This window comes from Pistacia vera, unplaced genomic scaffold (assembly GCF_008641045.1).
Source record: "Pistacia vera cultivar Batoury unplaced genomic scaffold, PisVer_v2 Contig1164, whole genome shotgun sequence".
Lineage (NCBI taxonomy): Eukaryota > Viridiplantae > Streptophyta > Magnoliopsida > Sapindales > Anacardiaceae > Pistacia > Pistacia vera.
In genome coordinates, this window is record NW_022195209.1 from 30,643 (window position 1) to 56,097 (window position 25,455).

At 35.1% G+C, this 25,455-nt stretch overlaps 2 protein-coding genes and 1 pseudogene across 2 annotated transcripts; 2 read left to right on the forward strand and 1 right to left on the reverse strand.

Moving 5' to 3' along the window:
* The first annotated feature begins 5,987 nt into the window (after positions 1-5,987).
* Positions 5,988-7,467, forward strand: LOC116105405 (uncharacterized mitochondrial protein AtMg00810-like). The gene is made up of 3 exons (XM_031391837.1): positions 5,988-6,162; positions 6,542-6,864; positions 6,994-7,467. Exons 1-3 carry the CDS (start codon positions 5,988-5,990, stop codon positions 7,465-7,467), a joined length of 972 nt encoding a protein of 323 aa, XP_031247697.1.
* Positions 7,468-10,685: 3,218 nt separating this feature from the next.
* On the reverse strand, positions 10,686-12,338 carry LOC116105462 (salicylate carboxymethyltransferase-like). Its single transcript, XM_031391879.1, has 4 exons — positions 12,183-12,338; positions 11,629-12,033; positions 11,152-11,424; positions 10,686-11,055 (listed from the first exon to the last, which is right to left on the reverse strand). Exons 1-4 carry the CDS (start codon positions 12,255-12,257, stop codon positions 10,720-10,722), a joined length of 1,089 nt encoding a protein of 362 aa, XP_031247739.1. The 5' UTR covers positions 12,258-12,338; the 3' UTR covers positions 10,686-10,719.
* An 8,516-nt stretch (positions 12,339-20,854) lies between these two features.
* LOC116105412 lies at positions 20,855-25,225 on the forward strand (annotated as a pseudogene).
* The last annotated feature ends 230 nt before the right edge of the window (positions 25,226-25,455 follow it).

The window sequence follows — 25,455 nt, forward strand, 5'->3', positions numbered from 1 at the left end:
GATAGTGTTTTTGATTTTTGAATAGCTTATATATAGGAGAAAGTTATGGAGAGTTTGTGTATAAATATTATACGCTGTACACACTGAAATATATCAGAAAAATTCTTATCCATCCATCTCTCATCCAGCTAACATTACATGGTATCAGAGTCCAAAAGGACTCACGTCTAAACCAATCCTCTTCACGATGGCTGCCTCCCCAAATTCCTCCACTTCTAATGTTGCCGAAACCAACCTTCCCACCTTCAACCCATCTTCCTCAATCAACCCCACCAAACTCACACGTCTTAATTACCCTACGTGGAAAGCCACCATGTTACCTTACCTCAAAGGCCAGAGAGTCTACGGATACATCGATGGCACCATTCAACAACTTGCAAAAACCATCACTACCTCTGATGGCTCTACCACCCCCAACCCCTCATATGATATTTGGGAAACCCAGGATAATCTTATTCTTAGCTGCATAAATTCTTCTCTTTCTGATGAAGTACTTGCCCAGGTTGCTCACTGCTGCTCCTCCGTTGCAGTTTGGAAGGCCCTCAGCTCTGCTTTTGCATCCCAATCCCGTGCTAAAGCGGTACATGTTTGCACTCAACTCTCTACCCTTCAGAAAGGTAATCAATCTGCAACTGATTACTTCATGACTATCAAACATCTCACAGACGAATTGGCCATTGCTGGTCAAGCTCTGACGTGTGTTGAAATTATTCCATATTTGCTTACTGGGCTCGGTCCCGAATATGACTCTCTTGTTTCCATGGTTTCTCACTGAGATAATTCTCTCACATTGGAAGAACTTTATTCAATGCTCCTGACATGTGAAGCTCGCATCGAGCATAATAATCAAATGCTATCCTTGCCCATGACTTCGGCCAATGTTGCCACCTGACAGCAAAACTTTACAGGAGGACGGGGTTATGGCACATTCTTAGCTCCTCGAGGCAGGGGGCGTAATCCATCCTATGGCAATCGTGGAGGTGGCCGCGGCAACACCAGTATGAGGTGTCAACTGTGTGAGAAACCTGGCCATACGGCTTCCCGCTGTTGGAAGCGCTTTGATCCAAATTTCCAAACCCCACCACCTCGCCCAACTCCTCAAGCATACCTCGCCTCCAACCAATCTCAGCAGCACTCGACTGAACAAGAGTGGCATCCCGACACTGGTGCGACGCACCATCTGACCAACAACAAGAGTAATCTGAATATCCGAAGTGATGATTTTGCTGGTACTGATCAAATTCAAATTGGTGATGGTATAGGTTTGAAAATAACTCATATTGGAACTGCCTCTTTATCTAACTCATCTTCATCTTTTATTCTTGACAAAATTCTTGTTGTACCCCAAATTACCAAAAATCTACTCTTTGTTAAAAAATTTGCTCAGGATAATAATGTTTATTTTGAGTTTCATAGTTCTTTTTTTTTGCTTAAGGATTACTTGGGGAACATCCTACATAAAGGCTCTATGTTTGATGGCCTTTATTGCTTCTCTCCATCTCTTCAACGCTTTTTTCCATCTGCCTTTGTTGGTGCTCGGATCTCAGTTACAACATGGCATCGTCGTCTTGGTCATGTCTCTTATGGTACTATTCGACATGTGCTTGGCAATAATAATTTACTTGTTGGTTCCAATAAGAGGCAAAATATTTGTCCTGAGTGTGCAATGGCTAAAAGCCATAATTTACCTTTTTCTACTTCCCTTTCTTCTGTTTCAAGACCCCTTGAATTAATTTATTCTGATGTCTGGGCCCCAGCTCGGTTGTTTCTAGTTATGGATCTCGTTATTATGTTTGTTTTTTGGATGCCTTTACTAAATTCCTTTGGATTTTTCCTTTGAAACTAAACTCTGACGTAGAGTGCCCAATCAAAACAGAGAAGATTGCAACTGATATTTTGGAACAAGAATGCCCAGTCAAAACAGAGAAGATTACAACTGATATTTCTGGCCAACAACTTTGTTACGTTTGTGATAGTGTTTTTGATTTTTGAATAGCTTATGTATAGGAGAAAGTTATAGAGAGTTTGTGTATAAATATTACACGCTGTACACACTGAAATATATCTGAAAAATTCTTATCCATCTATCTCTCATCCAGCTAACATTTACATCGACTAATATATAAATTATTTTTTTCTTGAGAATTTTTCTTATATAAACCCATATAGATTTTGTCTTCTTTTTGTTTGATTACCACCATTATAATGAAAGCTCCGGACCAATTTTAATATTAGACAAGATATGATTCATTGTTTAAATGTATACGGTGAACACACTAAAAGAACTAAAGAGTGATTGGAATCAAAGAAACAAATAATCACACACAAATATTGAGCTAGTAAAGAAAAAGAAAATACATGCGATTTATCCTGATTCACCTAAATCTGGGCTACGTCCAGCAGAGTAAATATTATTGAGATATTTTCTCACATCTCTTGTTACAATGTGTTGACAGAAAAGGTTTCAAGCTTCAACTCAACCAACGGTTTATAAGAAACACACTACATTTCTTCTCTGCTCAAGTATGATCTTCATGACTCTGGAAATGCAGCTTGCAATCTGTTAATAAAACTTGCTGAGCAACTTGCATTCAGTAAAAGCAACTTGTTAACCAACTTGCATTCTGTTAATGCAACTTGTTAACCAACTTGCATGCAGCAGAGAGAGCATGATCTTCCTGTTATGATCTAATGGTGAAAAATGAATAGCCTTTGTGTTTGTTTGTATTAGAATGAATGGTGTAGATATAAGTTGACAAGAATTTGTACTCTACCTTTAGGTATATAAGTCATAATAGTGCCAGTCATTCAAAACGATGAAATAAAAACAACAATTTCCAGATTTTTTCTGCTCTGTTTTTTTTTTTTTTCCTTTCTCATGGTATTAGAGCTGTTGACATACGTCAATGGCAAATCCTAAAACACCTCTCACCTCCGGCCTTAACACAAAAGGAAAGGGAATGAATTCGGCTTCCGTCTCAACACTAAACATCACTCTACCTACCATCACCATGAAGTTAGGAGAATGAAACTATGCTTACTGGAAGTCACAAGTTCTTCCTGCACTGAAAGCTTACGAGCTAGAGGGCTTTGTTACATGTGATAAACCTTGTCCTCCTACCTTTACTATCTTTGAAACTGATGAATCAAAACAGGTTGTTAATCAAGAACAATTAGTATGGAAAAGGATTGATCAATTGTTATTTAGCTGGTTGATATCTACCATTTCAAAACCTATGTTTAGGCATGTTGCTAATTGTGAAACAACATTTGATATATGGCACACATTAGAGATGCATTTTCTAACAGATTCTAAGGCTAGGATCTTACACTTAAGGAATCAATTACAAACGACTAGGAAAGATAACTCTAGCATAAATGATTATGTTCTTAGAATGAAAGAAATTGTTGATTCTTTGACCACCAGTGGTGTGGTTGTAACTGATGAAGAGTTGCTTTTCTTGATGGACTTGGAACTGAATATGATGCAATGGTAACCACTTTAACTGCTAGGAGTAGTGAAGTATCATTATAGGAAGCACAATTCTTGTTACATAAACACGAAATGAGACTAGAGAAACAACACTTTGGCTATACAGGCTTTCATAAAGTCGTTGCCTTCTTGGCAAACAAACAGCCTTCAAACTCTCAACTGACCACGTCAATGTTGAACACCTCAGGACAACAAACAAATCAACCTATACACCCTCACTCCCAAAGTCAACATGAACCTAAACACTCCTACCTAACTACTCAAAGTTTTCAACCTTATAATCCAAATTTTGGCAGAGGTAGATGAAGAGATTGAAACTTTTACAAACCTACACTATTTTGTCAATTGTGTGGGAAGAGTGGACACATGGCTTTACAATGCTATCGTCGCTTTGACACTTCCTTTCAAGGAAATTAGAACCACCAACCACAATTTGGAACAAAGTATAATACCTTACAACAACATATTCAATCCACAACTCCTGCACAAGTGTTCTTTGCAAACACTCAGCTTGGTTACTCGAATTACTTTCCAAGTCAATCTTACCAGACTTCTTCACCTATGGCACATCATTAGCAACTCTTTCAAAACAACACTCTAGTAAGCTCTCCTTTTTTTGGACCAAATCTGTCACAGCAGCACTATGGCCACTTAGGAGAAAGTGAGTTGAAAAAGTAGACTGCAATAGCTCAGCCAAATTAGATAGCAACTCCTCTAACAGTTTTGGATCCGAATTGGTTTATTGACTCAGGAGCCACTCATAATATAACACATGATCTTCAAAATCTCTCAATAAAAAATCAATACACTGGAACTGAATCTCTACAAGTTGGGAATGGGTAGTGCCTTGACATCTCCCATACAGGTTTGACTATCTTACCTTCCTCTTGTATGAACAAATCTATTCAGCTTAAAAACATACTATGTGTTCCACATGTGACCAAGAACCTGTTGAGCATTTCTAAAATTACAAGAGATAATAATGTGCTAGTTGAGTTCTTTGTTGATGATTGTGTTATAAAGGACAAGACTTCTCAGGTTGTGCTTCTTAAAGTATCCTTACACAATGGTTTGTACTAACTCAACATCCCAAGTGGAAATAGGGCATGCCAACAACAAAGATCTACCTTGTTATAGTCTTCTCATTTACAACAATCACAAGCTAAACCTCATTTTCTGGACTTTCATGCTTACATAATTGCATTGGACATCAAGACTCCAATGATGTACCTGCCATAAAAGGAAATAAAGGCCAAGCTCCAGCATCTGTTAGTGAAGGAGATTTACGGCATAAGAGATTAGGCCATCCTCATTTCTTTGTCTTTAACTCCCTTGTACAAACGTTAAATGTAAAGGACAATATTAATAAAGTTCAGTTAATGGCAAGCTTCACCAAAACTCCTTTCCTCCATCAAATTCTCAGGCAAGTAAGCCCTTTGAGTTGGTATACGCTGATGTTTGGGGACCTACCCCTATAATTTCAGCTACTGGATTCAGATACTACTTGCTTCTTGTTGATGATCATACTAGATACTCCTGGATTTATCCTCTCAAACTGAAATCAGAGGTAACCTCAATTGTCAAATAGTTCATGCAATTAGTAGATTAACAGTTTGACAATAAAATAAAAACATTTCAGTCAGACTGGGGAGGAGAGTTCAGACCTCTTGCCCTTTTCTTTGCTCAGTAAGGGATCCATTTTTGGCATCCCTGTCCTCATATGCATAAGCAAAATGGAAGGATTGAATGCAAACATCACTAGGTTACTGAAATGGGACTCACATTGCTAGCATAAGCCTCCATGCCACTGCAATTTTGGTGGTTTGCATTCTACACAGTCATATACCTGATTAACAGATTACCATCATCAGTTTTGCAACATCAAACTCCTTTTTACCTTTTGTTTCACAAATTACTAGACTACAAGGCTTTTCGCATCTTTGGTTGCCAATGCTTCCCCTTTATTAGACCATATCAAAAACACAAGTTTGCCTTTTATTCTGAGCAATGTGTCCTCCTTGGTTATAGCTCTAATCACAAGGGCAACTTGTGTCTCAACACTCATGGGAGAGTTTATACCTTGCAAAGTGTTCAGTTCAATGAACAAATATTTCCTTTTGCTAAAGATTTTTCTATACAACATACTTTAGAAACATAGGCATCTTCCATGTCACCTTCATCTCAACCTTGGAAGCTTTCTGTCAACGTTCCTAATCAGAATATTTCTTCCACAGCACCTTCAACACAAAATCTGTCTGCCAGGTCCACCTCTTAGTCCTCGGCTCCACGTTTAACGCTTGAAGTTGACCTCAGCTCTTACACCTCTCAAGTATCTTCTTCCCAAATTCGGCCTACCACCACAACTATCTAGAACACACACCCTATGATTACTAAAAGAAAAGCAGCAGCTCTTGTTAGTATCCTCACTCCTGACTCCCATACAGAACCTACTAGTACAATATCAGCTTTAACTAATCCTCTTTGGGTGTAAGCTATGACTGCCGAGTATGAAGCTCTCCAACATAACCGAACTTGGTCTCTAGTTCCATACACTGAGGATATGACCCTTGTTGGCAATAAGTGGGGTTTTAAGGTGAAACTGAACTCTAATGGTAGTGTTCAACGTTACAAAGTAAGGCTTGTTGCCAAAGAAATCCATCAAACTCCAGGTGTTGATTATTTCGAAACCTTTTCTCCTGTAATCAAAGCTTCCACCATCTGAGTCATTTTATCACTTGCGGTAGCCATAGTTGGGAAGTTCAACAAGTTGATGTTAATAATGCCTTTCTCAATAGCGATCTTACTAAATCAGTCTACATGCCTCAACCAGAAGGCTTTGTTGATCCTTATAAACCTAAGCATGTATGTAAATTGCACAAGGCATTGTATGGTTTAAACAGGCATCGCGTGGTTGGTATGACAAACTAAAGGCTGCTATGATACAATAGAATCTCATGAATTCTACCTCTAATTCAAGCCTCGTTTATTATCATCATGGCAACAAAGTTGTTTACATTCTTGTTTATGTTGGCGATATCTTACTAACAGGAAATGACAATTCGTTAATTCAACAAATAATCACCAACTTGGATAGCACGTTTGGTCTTAAAATTCTTGGTCCTATTAACTATTTTCTTGGAATTTCAGTAGTTCAGACTAGTTATGGAATGCTTCTTAATCAGAGCAAGTACGCTCAGGAAATTCTACTTAAATATGGCATGACCAACTGCAATCCTTGCTCTACTCCAATGATTCTTGGATCCAAACTTAGCCTTGATGATAGTCATCTATTTGAACACCCATCTATCTATAGAAGTCTTATTGGGGCCTTACAGTACCTCACAATGACTAGACCTGATCTCTCTTTTGCGGTAAAAGAATTGAGTCAATTCCTCAAGGCGTCAACTCTTAACCATTAGTAGGCCTACAAACATGTTCTTCGCTATGTTAAAGGGACCTTACACCATGGTCTAACCTTCAGTAAAGGTTTCGATCTATAGCTTGAAGGGTATGCCGATATTGACTGGGCTAGTAGCTCATATGATCGTAAATCTACTAGTGGCTATTGTATCTTTCTTGGATCCAACTTGATTCAATGGTGCTCCAAAAAACAGCAGGTGGTTGCCTTATCCTTCACTAAGGCAGAATACCGTGCCTTGGCACATGCTTCTACTGAGATCGCTTGGCTTCAAAACCTATTTCAGGAGCTCCATGTCTCTATTCCAGGCCTTCCTGTTCCCTGGTGTGACAACACATGCGCTGGAGCTCTTGCTTCCAATCCCGTTTTCCATGCTCACACCAAGCACATCAAAATTGATGTGCACTTTGTGTGGGAAATGGTCCAAACTAAACGCTTAGTTGTCCAGTATGTTGCTTCCACCTTTCAAGTTGCTAATATCTTACCAAACCTCTCTCCAGCTCTCGCTTTCACACTCTTCGCGATCAACTTCATCTCTCTATCTCTTCGAAGTTGAGCTTGAGGGACGAACTGACTATCCTGAGCAAGCTTCAAATTCTAACTCAGTGTTAGAGTCAAAATCAGTTGAGCGAGAAATAGACAGAACAAAAAGAGGTTGACAAAATAAGCTAAACTGAGTTAAGATTGTGCTTGAGGGACGATGTTGAAAAAAAAAAAAATTTTTTTTTTTCATTGCTGAGTTTAGCTTGAGGGACGATGTTGACAGAAAAGGTTTTAAGCTTCAATCAACCAACGGTTTATAAGAAGCACACTACATTTCTTCTCTGCTCAAGTATGATCTTCATGACTCTGGAAATGCAACTTGTAGAATCAACTTGCACTCTGTTAATACAACTTGCCGAGCAACTTGCATTCAGTTAAAGCAACTTGTTAACCAACTTGCATTCTATTAATGCAACTTGTTAACCAACTTGCATCCAGCAGAGAGAGCATGATCTTCCTGTTATGATTGAATGGTGAAGAATGAATAGCCTTTGTGTTTGTTTGTATTAGAATGAATGGTGTAGATATAAGTTGACAAGAATTTGTACTCTATCTTCGGGTATATAAATCATAATAGTGCCACTATAGCAGTCATTCAAAACGATGAAATAAAAATAACAATTTCCAGATTTTTTCTACTCTGTTTTTCTTTTTTCCTTTCTCACAATGAATGTATTTGTTATGGTTTATTCTATCACTCATACAAGAGAATAATGATTTTATATACTAGGTTATGAAGAGAATAATACAACTAAGATCCTTATTCCTAAGCTCAACCCTGGTAGGAGTTCTAATCTTTAAAGAATCCTATAGTGGCTATATATGATATAAACCCAAACTGCTTACGGGCCCGGGGCGCTTCCCTTTGAGACCCCCACTTGCTCTCCGAGGGATTAGGGGGATCTCATGTACGTCATGCAGACAAGCTATGACTCAGAGCTGCCTAGCTACGACCTTTATTGTTGAAGTGGTCGCCAACTCCAACACACACCAGTCCAATATCATGATTTCATGACATGGTACATTAAGAGAAAATTGAAACATTTTAATAGTATATTGTGATTTTATACATTAGCTCCTAATATGAAAGTTCCTTTCGTAAATAGTAATTACTTCCTCAAATAAAAATTTCTCATTCCTTCACCATCCTTATTCTTGCTCTTCTTATGCACCAAAGCGTACATAAGATATACGGGAGTTACATTACGTTTTAATTTCCTCAATTTTATTGCAACCAAGCGGGCCAACCGGCGATTGGTTCTAGTTTTCTCACATTGAAAAGCCTTATAGGAATCACTATTCATAAAATCATGTTTGACATGTTAGCGTAAGGGTAAGTACAGATCTGCGTACATATGCATGCACTTTCAATTAATATTTTGTTTAGTGGATTACATTTTTCTTCCATTGGAACAAATCTTCTTACGGAAAAATCTTTTATATATATGCGGCCCGGGTCATTCTCTTTTCTCAATTTTAGTCGCAAATATAATGGTGGATTTTAAAATAATTATTTATGTGACATAAATTAATTGATTTGACATTGAGTCACTGAAACATGTATATTTAATATGTGTCCAGTGTGCACACACTTACATGACAAGTTTATTGTGGTCACAATGAATCTATCCAATGTTACATTCTCAAATTTTTGCAAGTTGAACTTATACTTTTAGGGTGCGTTTGATTTAGAGAATATTATATTAATAAAAATATAGATTATTTTGAAGATTACTGGGAATGTTTAGGAAAATGTGTTTGGTTAGTTGGAATAAACTGGTGGGTATGTTATATTGATATGTTTGTAGGCATGGCAATGTTCCCCAGAATTTTGGAGACCCTTCTCGGCCCACCCCATATGGGGAGAGGAAGCCCCGATTTTTTCGGGATAGGGGCGGGGATGGGTAATGCCTTTCCCCCATCCCTGTCCCCGTCCCGCATATAATATATAAAATTAAAAATTATATATATATATATATAAACCCATATTTTCCCAATTTTCCTCACCCTAAACAATTGAACAAGAACAAACCCTAACCCATATTTATGTCAAATTAACTATGTTTAAATGATTAATTTAAGTGTTTGTCATGTGGACAATAATTAACTATTATGTTTGGTAATGCTCAAATTGATTTATGTTTATGTAAAATTAACGAGAAAGGGACGGGCCTCCAACATTCCCCTTTGGGGTGGGGAAGGGGAATTCTTGCCATCCTCGTAACGGGGATGGCGTGGGGGTGGGAGTGATTTTGAGGCTAGAGATGGGTACAGTGAATGAGATCTCCGCCCTGCCCCGCCCCATTGCCATGCCTATATGTTTGGTTGGGAGGAATAACTTGGTGAGTATCTTATATAATTTACTAAATTACCCTCCTTTTTAAATATTAATATAATATTATTTTTTGAATAATTTCTTTAACCCCTTACATTTCAGATTTAACTAAAACACCCTAACAAGAAAAAAAATTTAAAACTTAACAAAAACACCCAACTCACCCCAAGCCACTACTGACGGCTTGTCACCACCACTGGTGGTGGTGAAAGTGGCGATCTAGCTATGAAAGGCCAAATATTTGGTCATGAAATGACAGCCGTTTCACGACCAAATATCTGGCCTTTCATAACCAGATCGCCACATATTTGGCCGTGAAACAACCACAGATCTAACTATGAAAGACCAGATCTGGTTGTTTTCGGCCATGGATCATAGATTCATGGTCAGAAACAGCCTTATCTGGTCGGTTATGCGCCATTCAATCGTTGACGGTTGTTTTTGACGACTGGCAGTGGTGGCTAGATCCAGCCACCACCCTTGAATAATTTTGTATAATTTCAGGGGTATTTATGTCCTAAAAACTTTATATATAAGGATAAAATAGTCAATTGGTATTTTTATAAATTATTTTTAAAATAAAGATATTATTATCCTAAAATTTTATTAATAAGGGAGAAAATTATAATAAAATAAGATAACTAAGTAATCTTAAAATACCTAAAAAAATAGAGGTTATCAAATTACTTTCAATATTATCAACAATAACTACTATTGATATTGAAAGATTATTATAATTTTATACTACTTGACAACCAAATATGGTAATCAAGTAATTATCCTAATAATTCCGTATAATCTGCAACCAAACGCAAGCAGCTTGTTTTTACATTAGAAAGTGAAGTCAAAAGGCGGTATTTTAACTCGATATATATGAGCCGCTGACTACTTGATCAACGGTTCATATAGTTCATCACATATTAAATAACCTTATAATTTTCTAAGAACTAGGACAAAAGTCCAGGGCTTAATTTCTTCTTTACCCATTTCTTCATCAACCATTCTGCCGTAAATCTCAAACAAAGAGTCTAAGCTCCCTTCTCCTACTCCGAAATGGTGACGGATCATTGATTCTTGAATAGCCCTAACTGTCGCCGCAACAGCATAGCCATGTCTATCACCATAATCTTCAATCTTTATGTGAAACATCTGAAGCTGGTCTAGTTTGAACGATCCTTCTCTCCTCACTTCCTCTTCTATTTCATCTTTTGATGGTGCATAAAAGTTCACATCGTAAGACTCAAGCTTTTCTTTCTCTATTTCTCCCTACATAAAACAAAAATTGCACAATGATAACGCGCTTAAACATCAACACTCCAAAATATATTCTTAGTTTGAGACGTATTTAGAATTTATGGGCACCTGAGAAGCCAAGATGGCTAGGGATCGAGAGAGAAGTTCCCAGAAGAATGAGTTGCCCCTGTCAACATGATCAGGACCTGCTCTTCCCAATAAGATAAGCACCATTCGACCTCCAACGACTAATTCTTCGGACCTTGATCTAAGGAACGTGGAGAAATCTTCTTGAAATTGATTAAAATATGCATGTAACACTCGAGGAGGGCTGGATTCAGAGATATAAATGCTGCCTTTGTTTATTGAATCGCCATGGTCGTTGTAAAGAGCTGGAGGAACCTGCATAACATAGTGATATTTGATACATGCGTGATCTAATTTGCATGGTGCTGGACCCTGGCTTAAATTGAATAACAAGTATATGAAAATTAAGAGAGTGGTTTTGTTTCATTTAACCAAATAGTGATTCCAAAATTATGATATATATTCAGAACTTAATGCATGCATGCTCATAGTGATAAAATCAAAAGAGAAGAATCTGACCTTTGATAGCCAGTGAACACTGTAAGATGAATAGATAAGATGCAAGGAGTTGCTGGGAAAGAGTCTTCCATAAAAAGATCCTGGATAACCTCCAATATATATGTGGGGAGATCCACCACTTCTTTCTTCCCTAAGCTCTCTAACAAAATCTGGCAAGGCCTTAAAGATCGAGTTGAAGTCATTTGTTGAAAGATCATTAAGATAAACGTGAAACTCTGGGTCTGAAAGCATGAATTTACGACAAGTTCCTTCAACGGTTTCAACAACATCTTTAATCATTGCTAGTGTATTGGATCCAGAAGAACAACCCAAATCAGCTATGCATAACGTCTTTGTAGTTATTTCAAGATAAAGTTGTTGTAATGTTTCTATGGTTACGTTCTTCACCATATCCGATGCCTTCTTCTGTTGGAAGAAAATAAGAAACAGTTACAAAAGAACAAAATAGCAGGTACGTACTCTTGATAGAGCTGGAACAGTCATGCAATCACCAAAATAAGAAATAATATATGTATCAAAGAAGTGAAAAATAGAGAGGGAGAGGATGATGAAACCTGCAAGGAGGAATTTTTAGCATAGCTAGATGGGCCAGCCCCTCCTGTCATATGAAAGAGTTTCTCCACATCCATGTTGATTAGTTTTGAAGCTTTCTTTGGCTCAGTTATTGTTGTGCTTTAGTCTCCTTTTAAAGGGAAAATTCAATGATGGAATGGCATACTTTTTTGTGTTATCTTAATATATATTAGTCATCATGGTAGTTCAAGTTACATTTGCTTTTATGTGGCATGATGAGTATACAGTTGTAGTTGGCCAAAAATGAAAAACCTAATCTTTAGACTTTAGTAACGCTTCTTTTGGCTTGAGTAGGTTGTTTGGTTTTATGGCTCCTCCTGCTATCAACATGCATGAATACTCGTCCCCCCACCTCAAAAAGGAAAGAAAAACCATTCAGAGCTGTGTTGGATTCCATTTACAATAAACCAAACGCTATACACACTATAAGAACAAACAGTGTTTATATGATAGATATGGATAATAAATTGAAATTGAAAACTTGAAATATAAGATATATGCATAGTAAAGTTGATTATTTAAGTTCCGCGAGTGAAGGTTTTTGTTGGCCATTTTGTAAATTAAGTGAATGATGAAAACGAGAACAGGAGTGTTTGATATTGATGAATGATAAGATTCAAAGTTTGTGAGTGGCGTGTACTATTGCATTTCATTTTGGTCTCCTACTTTTTCCAGTTCCACTTGCTGGGGATACATATCTTTCAGTTTATCAAATCAATGTTTACTTTAGTTGGATTCTCCATAGTCTTTCTTTCTCTACATTTTCTCTTTATACACCAATATATCTGGACACGTGTCAACAATTTAAATGAATGTTATCATCAGGGTCCACCAATTAATGTACTGGAATCCATCCACTCACCTTTAATTCCATCAAATTATATATTTTTTTTATAATTGAGGTGTCTAGATCGGTTTACGTGTAATTCATCTAATTATTGGAGTTTATTGAACACTTTATAAATCTAAAGGGCCAAGTAAGTCATAGTATTGTTATAGTAGGTAATCCTAAGATTTAAATTCAAAAACTCAAAGAAAGGAACAAATTTCTTTGACCGTCGGGCCAACCCCTTGGGGTTGGCATTGTAACCAACCTTTTATTTAGCCCCGTAAACAATTTCATACAACTCAATTGAGGACTCTCAAGTATAAAGCCAGTTATTGTTAAACTCAATCAAAACTCTAATACTACCATTCTTTAGCTTTTATCATCATATCACTTAGTCACTACACACCATTATAATTTCAAACCAATTCCAACGACTAAGAGTAAGAGAATAAGTCAATATTCAGAGTAAGAGAATAAGTCAATATTCGCCACCCTAAAGAAAGTGTCATATATTATTATTATTTTATTATCAGATATGTCCAGACTAACTTACGCGTATTTTAACTAATCCCCATAGACCCTGAAACTGTCGATTAGGTAAAAACTTCATTGACCATCTTTTTTAATGCCTGGGAGGACTCGAGAACTCAAGAGCTCATGAAACTTTCTCTTATTCTTTTACCATCATGCCACCTAGTGGTGGTTAGTTATATATTATTCTTCTCTTTTTCTTACAACATGTTAAAACTTATTTTATTTTTCTCTTTATTTCTCTATTTTACAATGGTAAACACAAATTTATTTATTGAGGTCTTTGATGTGACTAATGAAGTACTTGCTAACAGGTTTGCAAATAAAAAATCTCAACTTCTCTGTATGGTAACGAATGGTTTGATAGATGATTAAGTTGTAGAAGAAACTTATTAGATAAAGCACTTAAAGAATTTAAATTAATCAGATGGTATAGCTTGAGTCTGGAGTTTGTCAATGTCCATTACAACCAGTACGGCCATCTACACCGCACAATTAAAGAGGTGAAATTAAATAAAAAGAATTGAAAAAAAAAAACGAAAAGGTTGGTATGCTTGTGGGTGATCCATGATGAATGATAGTGATCTTATTCTAACTTTAGCTTTATCTTTATTGCTTCTCCCCATATAATGCTCTAGCAATTATGTGTTTTTGCAGTGTGTGACTGGTTTGTAGTATTCTCATACCCACCATCACATTCACCGGTGAAAATTTCTTTCACTGAATCATCCCTGTCAAACAAATCCACATTGGAAAGTAAAGTTATTCTTCTTCTTCATTTTTTCAAAAGCTGAAATTAGCGTGACTGATTTGTGGGCTCCATTTATGCTCTCTTTCTTCGTTATAATTACTTCACTTCACATGCATCAAAATATCTTCTCCGATATTGTTACTTTCAGTGACATTTATAGGACGTCTTTCCTTCTTCTTCTTCTTCTTCTTATGGTTATTTTCCTCTTATGCAATTCATTTTCACACTTTCCTGAGAGTTTTAATACTACACGAACGAACTGGAGTCCTTTTCGTCAATGCTTTAGCATGCGCATGAAATATTGAGTTATTGGTTGGAAACGTAAAAGAAAATATTTAATTATTTGGGCACTAAGATGGTAGTGCGTAAATTCTTGTCAAACACACATTAAGATATTGCCACTTACCTGACCGCCCATTATAATATTAGAACAACCAAACATTGACGATGGTTTTGAGAGTTTTTGTTGATTTGGTAATTTCAGTATTACTTGCTTTTAATTAAATTCAAAGTCTTAATTATTAGATTAACCGTTGAATATTTGTAATTAATTTTGACCTCACGACATTGTATCACTTTGGAAAAAAAAAAAAAAAATATATATATATATATATTACAAAAAATATTTGTATTTGATTAAAAAGAAGAAGAAGAAGAACAGATGAACTCTTCAAACTAGTATTGAACCAAGCGAATGACTTAAAAAACATTTATAAATTTAGAAAATGTACGAACTCTCCCTTGGTTTTCAAAAAATACTTTTAAATATTATTTAAATAATATATAATTTGATTAAACTTATTTGTACTACTAAGTATGTTTTCGAACTTCAATATTCCATATTTCCAACATTTAATGTAAAAAATATTTTTTGGACCCTTAGATTCCATGGTAAAAACGGAATCGAAGCATGTTGATTTAGAATTTGAGGCATCGAAATTTTAAGCAATTTTTTATTTATGAGAAAAGAAACGAAAAAGAAAATAAATAGAGGAGGATAATAAGGGACGTGAATAACTGAATATCTCTACCTTAATATAGACTTTTCATTTACATTTGGGCTTTAACAAACCATAAGTATTATTCATACAAGAGGTGATGCCATTTACCTTAGGTGTGTTTGATTCAGAGAATGTTATTTATTAGGAATGTTATATTAATGGAAAGATGGATTACTAAGAATGTTTAGGGAAATATATTTGGTTAGATTGGAATAAATTGGTGGGTATGTTACATAGATTACTGAGTTGCCCTTCTTTTTTAATAATAATAATAATAATAATAATAATTATTATTATTATTATTATTTTAGATTCTTTTTTTAACCCCCTATGTTTGTTATTTTAGCTAAACACCTCCATAATAAAAGTTTAAAAATTAACTAAAGCACCCCAACCACCCAAGAAGACATAGGCCACCACCATTGAACAGTAGCCAACAGTTGCCAGAATAACGCACGACCGGCTGGATCTGAGTAGTCGTGCGCCGATATTTGGCTGCCAAATCCACAGTGGATTTGGCTGTTGTTAACAGCCAGATTTATGGCCGTAGATCTGGCCATTTCTTGCTAGATTGGCGCACGACCGACTAGATCTAATAGATCTTGCATTGTTCCGGCCACGTCGGTCGGCGATGGCCGATGATGGTTGTTGGTAGGTGGTGGTGGTTTGAGTGTCCTGCAATTTGTTTTAAATACAAGAGCATTATTGTCAAAAAAACTTAATTAATCAGGGGTAAAATTGTAATAGTAGGTTCATGTAAATTAATTTCAAAATAAAAGCATTATTGTCCAAAATTTTTATTAATAAGGGGTAAAATTGTAACAAAATTAACATTATCAAGTAATTTTAAAATACCTAAGAAAATGAAGGTAATCAGATTGTCGCCTATATAACCAACAATAATTATTATGGGTGCGTTTGTTCTGGGTGCATGGAAAATAACACTAGTAATCTATCTTTTTTTCCGCAAATTACTACGTTTGGGTGCCAAGTAATGAAAGATTACGAAGAACTTGTATTACAAATAGTGGTTACTATTAGTGAACATGAGGGTAATTGGATTACCGTCTAGAGAGGTGTTATTTTTCCATTACCGAGGTTATCAACTTTTCATACCAATTTTACCCTTAATTAATAAATATTTTGGACACAAATGCCCTTATATGTCTACTAAATAACAATTAGCCTAAATGAGCAAAATGACTTCTTTAACCTCATATATTATTTTTTTAGACAGAAATACACTCACTATTTATATGGATAATACCCAAAATACTCCTAGCCACCCAAGACAATTGTCGGCCGTTGGCTACCACTGTTGGTTGCCGTCGACAGTCATCGGAACGACGCACGATCGATCGGATCTGGCCAGTAGTGCGTCGATCTATAAGTTGCCAGCTAGATCGAAGGCCAAAAATAACCAGGTGGTTGTGGATCTAGCCAGAAACAACCAAAACTATTCTTGCCGTTTCCAGCTAGATCCTTGGTTGTAAATGGCCACAGATTTGGCCGTTAATGGCCAAAATAGATCTGACCATTTTCGGCCAAATCCACGACTGTTAATGGCCAGAATGGATATGTCTTTCCGACTAGATCCATGGCTATCTGGCCATTTTTGACCTTTAATCTTGCTGAAAACGGCCAGATCGGCGCACGGTTGGCCAGATCTGGTCGGTCGTGCACCATTCTGGTAGTTGATAGCGGCAACCGATAATGATGGTTGGCGGCCGACAATTGTCTTGTGTGGCTGGGTGTATTTTGTTAAATTTTAAACTTTTTTTGTTGGGGTGTTTTAGCTAAATTCTCAAATGTAAAGGGTTAAAAGAATGTTCTAAATAATAATAATAATAATAATTAATATTAACAAGGAAGGATAATTCAGTAAAAATTCTTCGGTAATATTTTATTCCTCCCAACCAAACATATTAATTATTTATACTCATCAATCCAACCGAACATATTAGTATAACATTCCCCCATTAATCTTCAAGGTAATCTATCTTAGTAGCAATCCTATCTTTTCAATAATAAAGAATTCCGTGAAACGAACACACCCTATGGGCCATGGATCACAATTAAAGTTTTATATGGTTGGGGTGGTTTAGCAAAATTTCAAATGTAGGGGGTTAAAAAAATATTAAAAAAAAAATAAAAAAAAATACTATTGTATTAATATTTAAAAAGGAGGGTAATTTAGTAATCTATATAACATACCCACTCATTTATCCTCCTAACCAAACATATTATTAACCAATTTATTCGAACCAACCAAATACATTTTCTAAACATTTCCAATAATTTTCAAGATGATCTTTCTTTTCGTTAATATAATATACCCCTATAATAAAATATTATATGATCCAAACGCTGCCTATTGGTTTTAGAAAATTATCGAAATTTTATATTACTTGACAACCAAACGTGATAATCTAGGTAATATAAGATCACATTATCTTATTAATGGGGGATAACCCCAACCAAACACCCTTGAAAGTAACAATAGGACTCCCGCTGTATGTATATTTTTTTTTATTAACTATATTTTTATTTACAATCAAAATAACTTAAAGGACCAAAGTTTAACTCTATTTTCATGCATCTACCATCCAAACTTTAGGCTCCGTTTGGTTCACTTTTTTGCAGTTTTTAGAAAAGTTTTTTGAAAAAAGTTAAAAAAAGTTGAATTGGGCGGGTATTACGATGTAGGATTTGGAAATTAATAAAAATACTTTATGTTTGTTTATTTACTAAACACCCCTATAATAAAACTTTGAAAGTTAACAAAAACACCCCCAACTCACCCATTGAATAATCACAGCCGGCCACCACCATCGGAGGGTAGCCAGAGTCGCCGTATGACTGGCTGGATCTTGCCGGTCGTGCGTCGATATGGCCTTTGCCGGCCATATCCACGGTGGATCTGGCCAGCAAAGGCCAGATCTACGGCTAGATCTGGCTATTGACGGCCAGATCTGGCTGCATTTGCTTGTCAACGACAGCCAAAGATATGGCCGTCGTTGATGGTCAACGACAACCATATGTTGGCCGTCGTTGACGTCTGGTTATGGCCAATGATCTGGCCGTCAACAACCACATCTTTGGCCTTAGATCTGGCCTTTTTCGGCCATATCCACCATGGATCTGGCTAGAAAAGGCTAGATCGGTGCACTACCGGCCAGATTCGGCAGGTAGTGCACCATTATATCAGATTCCAACCAACTTCCGGCAATGGTGATCGAAATCTGGTATAATGTGGGTTTAGGGGTGTTTTTGCAATTTTGAAAAAAAATATTTAGGGGTATTTAATTAAATTAACAAATTTAAGGGGTTTTAAAAAAGTTGAATAATATTGTGAGTTTTTGGGCATTTACTGTTTAACTTTTTTAGTAATACTAATAATAGTATTCCCAAAAACCAACCAAACGGAGCCTTAATATTTTAAATCTAATTTATATAATAGTTTTGAGTTAATAGAGAAGGGATAGTTCTATATCTGAAATTAAATTGGCAGTAAGTTTAAAATTATATAGTCTCTCTCCTTCTTATCTGTTAAACAAATGCATTCAAAATAAATTACAAAGATTTGGCAACGAAGGCCGAATAAATTACTGGTGTTGGACAATTTTTGATAGAAGAATTTGTGAAGGGTTGCTAAGGTCTGACTGAGCAACTCCTTTATGTTCAAATATTAGTTGTTTAGCCCAAAACATCCAAAGAAGAGCAGTATGTATCTATATATATATATGTTTCTGGTCAACAATTGCTATTTCAAAAAATAAAAAGAGAGAGAGAGAGGGAGAGAGATAAGAGCGTTTATTGGATCATTAGATATCCATTGATTTCTTTTTTCCCTTTTCTAAAGAGAAGATGGTGGAGCAAACAGAGATTAATAACACAAGAGGCTGAAAAGAGGAGATGATGGAGTGAACAGAGGCTAACACAAGAGACGAAAAAGAGAAGATGATGATTGATGGAGTGAACATAGTCACATAGATTGACACCGCTATTACTGGAAATTAAGATTTAACTGAATGAAAGAATTTTTTAGAACTAAATAGGCATGTTATTAGAAGTAATTTATATATAAAGTTTTTAATAAGTCTGATTCTATTGACCAACCGCACTTCTAATTTTAAACATGAGTTAATTTTTAATTGGAATTTTATATTTATCTAAAAAACACTTATGGAAGTTTATAAAGAAAAACATCGTGCTTTATATTAAATTTGATTTATAATAACACTATTCTTTTCAAAATTTATCTCAAATTTCATATTTTAACCGATGTGTTAATATATATAGCATTAACATATAAATAAAGAGATAATACATTGAATGATATGTCAATGTGTTGTCCAGTGGGAGACTTGCTGCTGGTTTACAGATTTTTGGGGTGTTTTAATGTCTGGTTGTTGTGTACTCCGTGACAAGAATGATGTCGGGTTTCTTAGAGGGACATGCATGGTGCTCGTGTGCTTCTTCTGCTGCCCTTTTTTATGTGCAAGGGGTATCTTTTTGTTGGCTGCTTATTGTGTATATTTGTGCAGACTGTTTTTGTTGATTTGCTGGACCTGCCTTTTTGTGCTGCTGGTCCGCTTGTTTAGGCATCTGCGAGACCAGCTCCTTGGTATATAAAGATTGTGAATCTTTGCCTTTTTGCTGGCTTTATTTTGCTAGGTACTTGGAGATGTCCAGGGCTCATGATCTCTTGTAGAGACTTCCCTTTTGGGGTCTCATTCTTTCATTCTTTATATTATTACCATTTACCAAAAAAAAATGATATGTCAATACTTGTATAACGACACATTATTCGAGATATAAAATTATGGATAAATATATGAGTAATACTATACTTACATAACTCTTTTACACAATTTTCATTACATCATGATGTGGCATATGTCACAACCACACAAATTTTTAATTATTTTGAATTTTTAATATTATAATAGAATTTGTGTAGTTATAGTATATGCCACATCATGATGTTTACAAAATGGTGTAAAAAAATGGTGTAAGTGTAATATTACTCTAAATATATACTTGGGATAAGTAGTATTACTACTCTTAATTTTACTTATTAGGAATAGATTTGTAAACTATTTATCATCAAAGCAACATAATCTTTTTCTGTATTGTTATATAGTTGAAAATTATGAAATTATAAAAACTTCCTTACGTTCTTGTAAATTTTACTTGTAAAACAATTGACTATTTCATTTATAATTCATGAACAAAGCAAGAATAGATGGATGTTATCGAGTAGAAAGTGATTCATTATTTCTTGGTTTGCTGTGTGGATAGATGTTAATCAAAGTCACCAGGATATATACAAGTTTTACTCTATAACTGATAAATAATGTAAAACAGTTATGAGGGAGAGAAATGGAGGCTAATTAAGGGCTGTAAATTGTGATAGGTGAGAAAATTAAGCTCTTCTGATTCATGGAAGCAAATATTTCGGGTGAAATTGAGTTATAGTAATTAATAAAAGGAGATGATGCCATTCAAAAGACAAAACATGATAAGTGATTAACGCGAATGGGTGAGGAATAAAAAATAGGCAAGTCGTAAGTGCAGTTTCTGACTTTAATTGGGAGAAGCATCGTAAGTCCATCTAGCAAAGACTGCTGTTATCTCTGGGAGCTACGAAACAAAATCCCTCCTTGACTTTTTTAAAGTGAATTGGGATCCTCTAATCTTGATAAGCTACTTTTTTTTTTTTTAAAGTGAATTGGGATCCCAGTGATGATGTTAACAACAAATATCAGAGTGGTCAAAATGTTGCAAATTCTATAAGGGCTGTTGCAGAACCAATGCTTGCTACTCATTTTGGTGAAAATATAATTGACCCTTTATTTATCAAATCATGCCGCTGAACTTCTAAGTGTGGAAAAGACAAAACGCATCAATATTACTCTCTCCTTAACAAATAAGTAGAACAGATTGATATTCGATAGCGTTTATGCTACAAATTGTTGAAACAACTATCATCGTGATTTGCAGTAACTATAATCCTAATTACGAGCATGTGTTCAATATTCAAGTTCTGCATGTTGGAATCTTCTTTTTGATATAATATTATGCTACTTTTGATTGTTTTATGAAACCATTAATTGATACTACACTACTCTATGCTTCCGCCATGGATGAAACTTGCTATTTGCAATTAGTTTAATATTGAAGTCATCCAAGAACTACCTCTAGATAGTTTGGTGGTTCGTTTGAGACTATTGAGTGTATTACCTAGAGGTTCTAAGTTCGAATCTCCATGATTATTAATAAAGGGTAGCTACTAGAGGTTTATATGATTGTTAACTTTGAGACTCTAAGGGATTAGTTGAGATACGTACAAGTTAGTCTGGATACTTTTAGATATCATTAAAAAAAAAAAAAAAAAAAAAAAAGGCCATCCAAGGCAATTTAAATTTAAAATGCAATCGAGAATAACAATGAACTTTGAGAAAAGCTATATGTTTCTGGAAATATTAAAAATCCACTATCAAAATATGCAACATCATGTCATTCTTGTAGCATGTGGGGGAATAGATCTCTGTGCAACACGCCCAATGGGCACGCATACAAGGCTTAACCAGTTATTTAAATCTTGATAACATGAGTAAATTTTACTAGTAGAAAAAGAATTGTCACCTAATGAAACGGAGTATCATGAGTCTACCATTTTTTTAATATTGAACCAAAATGGAAATTTCCAATTATAAACACAATAATACGTTTCTTTCATTTATCAGTTATATTTTTACTTCCAGTATTCTCGAGCATTACCTAGTGGATAGTATATATTAAAGTTCGTGTCATACGAGCACTTCATTGGGAATTAGAGAAACAAAGAAAAGGAAACGGAGAAAAAAAGCTTTACGGATGCAACACGCTTGCTAGACTAAATTTGTCACCACAAGTCTTAACTCCACGAGAAAAATATGACCCCATTCATGCAGCGGCGGACCAGGATTTTTGCCCAGGGCGGGCTTTCGCGGTTCTGTCATTGTTTATTAAACAACTAGGAAAAACTTTAAAAAAATCACCAAAGCTTAAACAAAGGAAATAATACAATATCAATAACCTGAAAGAAAATAATACAATAACACAATACTTTACTACTTGAATAAATCTATGAGAAGCAAAACCTTAAGCAAATTATGTTGAAAATAACATCCAATTCACGAGGAAACTCAAGAAAATTTTTACATGGAAAAATCTCTTCAATTAAAGAGAGCAAAAGACCACGAGAATCTAACGATTCACTTAAATTCAATATAATTAAAAGAGTTTACAACAATCATAATCAACAAAAAATGTTATACACAAATTTCTTATTTCTCTTTTTTTTTTTTTTTTTTTGGTTGGGCAAAGATTATATAAATTTTTATGACTTTGATCAAGCCTAGTCTAAGCTAAAGTCAATCAAAACTTAAATTAAATCAACGTTGCCTTGACTTTTAGTATGAATTAATAAAAAAAAAAGAGATTTTCTTAGTATAAACATAGATAATAACTCAAACTTCTTAAATTAAGTCCATTGTCTTGATTAGTGAAACTTCAATAATTTCGGTCTTCAAAAGTTAAGAACGAATAACATAGAAAGTAAAAGAGAGAATGAGAGTGTAAAGAATTTTAAAAATAAAATCATAAAAACAGGTGGATGTAGAAAAAAGTGAAAGAGTTTTAAACTTTTAAATATGTAAGTATGGATATATAATTATAATAGTTTTTTATGAGTCTGGATATAGTATAATATTTCTTATTTTTTCAAATATGAAGAATATATATATATATATATAATAATTATAAATATATATTATAATAATTATATATATATAGAATTTTTTTATGGGCTATATAATCAATTTTTTTTTTTTAAATGTGAGGGTAGGCCTGGCCCAACCCTCCAAGGGGCTGGGTCCGCCCCTGCTTTCATGTGGTCTTATATCCATTTTTTCCGTTTAAAAGGAGTGTAAGGCATGAGTATGAGTAGCCTATTAGCCTAGCACATTACATTTGATATAGAAGCGCAATGGCTGCAGTAAAAATTCCTCATACGAATGCGGAGACGAGAAACTAGCTACGCAAGAACTCTCCCTACAGTTCTTTTCATTTTTCTTTCATCAATTAATTATCACTAATTAAATTATTTTTTACAATGATTTTGTTTCTCAATTTTATGTTAAAATGAATACAAAAACAGTGAATTGAAGGTGAGCCATTCCTGGAAGAAATTATCAAAGATATGTTCAGCTCCTCTTCCCCAACTTGTTTTAAAGTTGCAGATTTAGGATGCTCATCAGGACCCAATACCCTTTTGTTCATATCCGAAATCATAGACATCATCAAGGAATATGCCACCAAGTCAACCGTAATCACCTGAGTTTCAAGTGTTTCTCAATGATCTCCCAGAAAATGACTTCAACAGCATCTTCAAGTCTATTCCTGCTTTCTACGAGATTCTCAAGAGGGAAAGTTGTACAATTTTGGAGCTTGTTTCATTTCAGGATTGCCTGGTCCTTTTATGATAGGCTCTTCCCAACCGCCACTTTACATTTTGTGCATTCTTCCTACAGTGTTCACTGGCTCTCTAGGTTAACATCTTTTTATTATCTGTTAAAAGCATGTTTGACCCCTTTGCCCTTTTTTAGTAACTCTTTAGCTGAGACTCTCATACATATAATGTCATTATCTATAAAATCTCATTACATATATCTATCTGAAAGTAAATCTAGACATATCATGCACACGTGAGATTATTCAAGACATACAGACCCACTTCCCTGAAACTTTTTCCTATGATAGCCTCCTGATCCATCCAGCTAATTGACCCTAAAACCTTACTCATTTTCAATTTTTATCCCCTAACTATTTTAATTAAATTGATTAGGTTCCGGAAAATCTCGAGAACAACAAAGGGAATATATACATGGCAAAGTCAAGCCCTCCTAGCGTGTAAAGCTTACTTGGAACAATTCCAGAAGGATTTCTCACTATTTCTAACTTAAGTCTGAAAATCATTTGTGGAGGACGTATGCTTCTCACTTTCATTGAAGAGGTGCAATCCCTGGAGCAAGACTGCTGTTACCTTTGGGAGCTGCTAACAAATCCATTCTTGAATTGGTTGATGATGAACTATTATTTTATATTCAAATTCAATCAGTAAGTAAATTTATGAAATGACTCAACACTGCTGATGATATATGTTTCTTTAGGGGCTGGTTGAAGAGTCGAATTGGCTTCATTCAATTTGCCATTTTATACACCATATGCAGAGGAAGTAAGAGAGATTGTTGAAAATCAGGGATCCTTCAATCTTGAGAAGATAGAAATTTTTGAGGTGAATTGGGATCCCAATGACGATGTAGACAACAAAAAATTTGTTTTCAACAAGAAGAAAAGTGGAAAAAGTGTTGCAAGTTGCATAAGAGCTGTTACAGAACCTATTCTTGCTAGTCATTTTGGAGAGGGTGTGACAGACACTTTGTTCGCTAGGTACGCAAAACATGTGGCTGAGCATCTCGCTTTGGAAAAGACCAAATGCATCAATATTGTTGTCTCCATAACGAAGAAGTAAACTGCCCATCACGTTAACATAATATATATAAGTAAAACTAAAGTGCATTGGATAAGTGAACTCTTTAATATGTAATTCTATTGCCAGTTTGAGCTTATATTATGGGAATAACTCCATTTCTGTTTAGAAATGGAATGTTTATGTAAATTTGTAATCTTTGTTTTGGAAGTAATCCTAAATTTTAAATAAGATTTCGGAAGAAATACAAATAAGAAGAACAAAGTTTTGCAGTTCTGGCTATTGTTTCCTGCAATACAGACAGCAGATACAGGGATAATTTTTCTTTCTTTATTTATTTTTGTTAATTCTCCTAATGATGAGTTAACTGGCTTGAATCAAAATGGATGAATTCCGGTAATTAATATGATATTTTCAAACTGTGTTAAGGATAATCAAATGTGTATTGACAAGTAGTAAAAAGTGTACAAATACTAATAAGGAAGCTATGTCCTACTTAATTATAATTACAGACTGTTATCCTTTATGATTATGACCCTGTTCCCTTGACATGATTATCCTCCACATATATGGTTTTAGGTTTTAGTTCTTTTCAATTGAATTG